This window comes from Notothenia coriiceps, unplaced genomic scaffold (genome assembly GCF_000735185.1).
Source record: "Notothenia coriiceps isolate Sejong01 unplaced genomic scaffold, NC01 NC01_scaffold00020665, whole genome shotgun sequence".
NCBI classification, from domain to species: domain Eukaryota; kingdom Metazoa; phylum Chordata; class Actinopteri; order Perciformes; family Nototheniidae; genus Notothenia; species Notothenia coriiceps.
This window is the reverse complement of record NW_011353366.1, coordinates 7120-13143: the sequence shown is the minus strand read 5'-3', so window position 1 is coordinate 13143 and position 6024 is coordinate 7120. Positions and strand designations below refer to the sequence as shown.

The 6024-nt window shown below is 40.9% G+C and overlaps 1 protein-coding gene across 1 annotated transcript; it reads right to left on the bottom strand.

Moving 5' to 3' along the window:
• Positions 1 to 482: 482 nt before the first annotated feature.
• LOC104952867 (cAMP-dependent protein kinase catalytic subunit beta-like) lies at positions 483 to 5696 on the bottom strand (the record flags this gene model as incomplete). Its single annotated transcript, XM_010779777.1, has 4 exons — positions 4755 to 5696; positions 3239 to 3300; positions 2332 to 2460; positions 483 to 581 (listed from the first exon to the last, which is right to left on the bottom strand). Coding segments are annotated over exons 1-4 (336 nt in total), but the record flags the coding sequence as incomplete, so codon positions are not given.
• Positions 5697 to 6024: the final 328 nt, after the last annotated feature.

Here is a 6024-nt window from a genome sequence, read left to right as displayed (position 1 = left end):
TGGTGTTTTAAAGATGTGTCTGAATAAATGGTTGTGTTACATTTTGAATGGAAAATGAGTTATGTTTACTTTGCCTTTGGTCTTCCAGGCAACTACATTTACAACGTTTATTTCAGTGTGGAGATTACATGATACACAATGAGTTGGGCAGCGGAAAGTATACTGCCTGAAATATAACTGAAGTTTTGTTATTTTGAGAGCTATTTCAAGTCGAGAATTGTTAGTTTATTCAGTATTTGACTTTAGACCGGTGGCTGATGATTATTTTGGATTGCTTGTCATCCACACGGCTCTATAGTGGCTTCTTGGAAAGTTTGGATGCCACTACAGATAAAAGGAAATGCTAACATGTAGTATATAGACAAATAGTCTTCAGCAGTCAGGACGAGAGTCTTTAAAATGGGTCTCCCCTTATAGAGAATGGGATATAAGTAAAAGACACATACAGGCTCGTACACACACACACATTATCTAAGACTTACCTTGAATGAGTACTCTAGTCGCACCAGAAAAGGGAAGCTGACAGCCTGAAGGATCCTCTTCTCATTCAGAGTGTGCTCTATTTGTTTGAGCTTCACCACCTGAAAGGCAAAAAATAGGGATGGAAAAAGGAGAGTTTAGATTGCAACAAGAAATGAGTTTTAACAACAATAAACAACAGCCACTGTACTGATACCTATGGATAGAACAAATAAACTATGCTCCCATCCAAAACACTGAGCTATGCATGTGTACTTCGTTAGATAACACATTAAATAGCTATAGCTTAGAAAGTAAAAGGCAACTAAGGACAAAAGGCAATAGTTCAAAAATAATTTTAAAAAGTGATTAAGATTATCATGTTTCCCCCCACATCATAATCTCTACTCCGTACAGTCTGCAGCTTTTAGGCTCCACATGCTTTATTTACCTCAATGCCTTTAGTTTATGGCACTCATGGCCAACAGCTGTCTATCTATTTTTCCATTTGTGTTTGCTTTTGATCAGGTTATTTCACCTGGCTGGCACTATTACATTGTGAATAGGTCAACATTGCACACTTAATGTAAATAATATCCTACTTTTAAATTGTGTTAGCTGTGTTTGGCCCTTCATAGAGTTTATTTGTCAGGCAGTCTACAGATGTTTATCTTTCACAGTCGACTTTTTAGTTCCGTTTTCTATTTTGGGATGTTTCTATTGAATTTATTTTCTACTCTTTTGATGTGCAATGTCTTCAAAACATATTCAAAAAGTATATCTTTATTATTTGCTGCACAAACCATTTTCTTTCATCTTTTGTTGGTCAAGCGACACATACACACATCCAATTATTTTTCAAATGAGGTTAATTTGGATAGTAGGACCATGAAAATGTACTCTTCCTACGAGTATTTCCACTTTTCACTTTCAAAGTAAACCAAGATAAAGGTCATGGGGGATTAACACAATAGTAAGATCAATACCATTTAGTTACTGAGGCAGAGGAGGGTGCCTGCTCTTTTAGTAATCAGACACACTACTAAAAGTATACACTAATTAAAGTTAAAAAACGACACTTTGAAATACAGGCCTGAATAGGATGAACATACAGGAGGAATATATTCTAAGCAGGTGGCATCAAATTGGCCAATTACATCAGCTGCTTGTATCCTTTAAAGGAGGGCTGTCTCTCTCCAGATGCAGAGACAGGAAGTAAAACAAAGAAATGCATACCGTTTGTTATATAATATAAGGAACTCTAAATGAGACTATACAGAAACCTAAATATATAAGATTTCTTTATTTCTATACCTGCTAGGAGTCTGGCCCAGCATGCATTTGGTCAAACAGTTAGCCATGTTTCCAGCACATGTATAGAAAAACAACATTTGCTTTCACTATTCGGTGACCTATTCTGTTAACCTGCATGTATTTTGACTGTATTAATGTGGTAAAAGAACCTAAGCCACTTGGCAATTCGCATATGTTATCTACAAACATGTTAAGCCCATCTATAAATATTAGATAATTAAAGGGGATCGGCGCAGGGACACTTTAATTCTAAATTGGGAATCAGAATGGCTCTACTTGATGTGATTTGCATAAAGACAACCACGGCTCAGCCACTCCAGCCGATGCCTGCTTCATCACAAGCGGGTTCAAAGAGGTTCAAAGGGAAACAAAGGAATAAAGGCTTGCACCTGTACGAGAGTCTCTGCATCTTTGCACTGGCATATTGCCAGGATTTGATATCCACGAATATTTCAAGGCTTGCAGGTTCATTTCCACATCAATTGTAATTTCCTTATTTTCTATGAACATAGTGCAAGTGTCCCTAAATGCCAGTTAACACCCTCCATCCCGACTGACCTTCTGCTTGTTGAGGATCTTCATGGCATAATGCTGTTCCGTTTCTTTGTGCTTCACCAGCATCACACGGCCAAATGAGCCCGTGCCGAGGGTTTTCAACCTCTCAAACTGCTCCAGGCCAGCCGTGTTCTGAACAAACATTAAGGGTTAGTGGATCCTTGTGAAACTGGAGGGTGAGTGTTGTGGCGTGGAAAGTTTCATTTGCTAATGTGTCCAAGGCTCACATTTAACTTCTAACATAGTTTATGTATGTTTTTGTACAGGTTAGCAATGACCAAGTATAATCACAGAGTAAATCATGTGTATCAAGCATGGTATATATGGACTATTAAAGTATGTAAAGCATCAAAATGCATACTGGATAAGTCCTGATTGAGATCATCAACATAAAGTTTGCAAAGAAGTCACACTGTCACATGTGAATGTGTTTTTTTTCATAACTACCTGCTTAAGGTTATGAAATATTATCATAGTGTCTGTAAAATATGTCTTAAATCTTTGTTGCATAGCAGCCCACAGAACATCCATGGCTTGTATAATATTCCTAGGGTTTAAGGATACAGTTGAAATTAAAACCACAATCTTAACAAGGATTTTTAAAATGCCTGCAGATGAAAAGGATTGTAAAAAATGCATGTAAAACAAGCCATATATTGTTCAATGCAATGCTATCCATCACATGTGTCATAACTCATCATATATAAAAAAAAACACAAAATCAATTTTAGAGGAAATAGGGCAATATGGTTTTGATCTAAATCAATAAATGATGAAACATCACCCAACATGTTTTACAAGTATATAGAAATGTACATTAAAAGTGGTATTCACGATTTTAAATTGAAAAGAAGGAATCGTAGAGGGAGATAATACAAGTCACATTCCTGTTATTGAGATGAACACTAACCTGTGCAGGGATCTCCCACTTCTTTAGAAAGTCCTCTTTGGCTTTAACAAGGAACTCCTTGACTGTAAAGGAAAGATGTTGGTGTGTGAAAAGAGTTGAAAAACCAGAAAATAAATAGGATACATCTGGTGTTAAATGATAATAAGTTGTAAAGAGCAGGTGTGCTTTCTATAGCCCAGCTAACACCAAAAGAGGAACAATTGATAGGATGGCATGCAACAGGTGCCTAACAGGTTGAAACATGAATCTAAACTTAAAAAGCTGAGCTATATCGTTTAAGACTAAACTTTGTGTTTTTGTGTTGTTACTTGTCATAGTAAAACTGTTGTAGAACTTTAAAGATCTCTATAGTCTAGGGATGTAAAAGACAAGGGCCTTTTACAGGCAGTAAGGAAAGAATATTTGAGTTGCATAGAAAGCTGTTAAAGAAAAGACAATCTGTGTCTTTGCTGCTTCATCAATCTCTTGTGAGTATCCAGCTATTTGAAAGTGTAATACTATATCACAGGACAAGCATGCTACTTAAGTGAGAAAGAAAACAAAATTATAATTCACACAAATTTGAATCAAACATTTCCTGAAAACAGATCAAGGGTTATAACCAGCTGCGTGGATATGGTAGGGATAAGTGAACTATAGTAATGCCACAGAAAACACTTTTTAAATCAAATTTCAAGGACTCTCTTCATCATCAATGTAAGTTGTTTGTTGAAAAACATATCTGGTTGAAAGGACACCGTTTTAATAGTGATGCACGGTTGTAGCATGCTATTAGGCTGCTAGCCAGTACTCAGACTGGCTTGAGTATGAAATACACACACATCTGCATTTATTATGCATCACTGCTGACAGACATTTAAATAATAGTGGCTTTAGTTGATGTGTCATTGTAAAAACCGTGGTAAAAACTAAATAAATACCAGTCATATTTCCTTGGATTCACAGTACATCAGACACAAACTCTTTTTGGATTCTCAGAGAATATATTCAGCTCACCCACACACAGTTAAAGCAGCATCTCTTTCCAAATGTGTGGAGAAACAGGCCTAGTGTTTGGGAAATATCTGACAGTCAGAGTGTTATGATATTGCCAATATTTCAGCACATTGAATATTCCAAGATGCTTACAACTGCAGTTGGCAGTTTTTCAGCTTACAGATATATTTGGCTATGGAAACAGATCAAAATCCTGCTTCGTCCTACCTTAGCACACACATTTAAATTAAAAACCTGAACAGTAAGCCTGAGCCTCATTTGAAGAGAGATTCCCTTCCATCTACATACATGATCCTCGATGTAAATGTGCAGGGCACAGGCTGATACAGCAGCGAGGACTTGTCATGGACGTACGAATGGATCTTAATGAATGGGAAAGCAAGCATCTAGGCCTCTAATTGACAGTGTATGGATTGTTATGTAAAGCTAACATAGCCTGCTGTATAACATCGTCTCTGATCATTTCATGAGGCTGTTACAGAGCAGGTGTTTGCTCAGGAGTAGTGTGTATGTTACCCACCGCTTTCCATCTCGCTTCCCTTCCTGGCCGTGGGCGCGTTGCCCATGATGACAACTTGTCAACGGGCAATCCGTGGCTTTTTGGCCGCCCTACAGCCTTGGCAAGCCGGTCAAAGCTCGATTAGGTCTGAATGGTGCTCCTTAAATCCACCTGTTATAGTAAGCAAGCGTTCACTCCGAGGTTTTGCTCCTTAATAGGCTGACAGCTGCTGATGCGGTGCCACGGAGATGCGGTGCCACGGAGAGACGGTGCAGCGGACTCACTCACTCCACGGTCATCCCTCCACCGGCGACCGGAATCGAGTTTAGATCCACGGGGAACTATCACTTTGGTGTCTCGGTCGCTGGGGCTTCACTGGACTGCCAGGCCGACCTCGGCGCAGTTGGCCTGAACACGGAGGATCCAGTCTTCTCCTGTCCCTCCTTGCAGCCCCCTCCGAGCGAGGCCCCCCGGCTCGCCACCTCTCCCCCAGCCCAGAAAAAAAGCTATGCCGACGGCGGGGATGCAATATTATCAACCAAAAGCCTTCCACCTTTCGTTACCGAACCCAGCTTTTAAAAATGGTTCCTCGGCGGGCTCCGACAACGACGGGAATTCGCCCTAATCAACATTGGCCCCCTGTAGCCTCGGAGACGAGCGAGATGACGGAACTACAGCCGAGCGAACGTCCCGCCTACCCGCCAGAATCGGGAATGAATGACAGCTAAAGCTAGGCAACTGATTGGCTACCTTTCTACAGCGCTGTCCCATGGAGCGTTGTAATTGGTCCTTTGCAATCCATCATTAACGGTAGCGTACCGCCGCCATAGCAAGCGACGGGAACGTCAGTGATTATTTTCCTCCCGACGACGTACGCGCCCACTTACTCCGGTTGCTCTCCTCCATTGGCTTGGCGTGGTCGAACCGTGGGAATCTCAGTGAATGCGTGGATATCTATTGGCTGTATTCAGTGGTTGACAGGAATGCCCCCCCCCCCACACTCGTCCAAAAAAAAACTTCCCTCCCCGAGCTTTCATACACCCCCTCTCCCCGCCGCCGAGCGACTGATACACGTTTGGCTGAGTGACGTCAACTGCGAGCTATTTATAGAAATGTTGGTCAGAATTTAACGCACGCGCCGCGCGGCTGGCAGGACTTCTGAACAGATCGCAGACGGTCTTGCATGGAGGGTAGAGTTTATCTGGTAGGAAGTGAATCACAGGAATAAACCAATTTTACAATCAGTGTTGGCTGAAAACACGCAGAGCCTCACTCTCAGTCTGTGTGGACC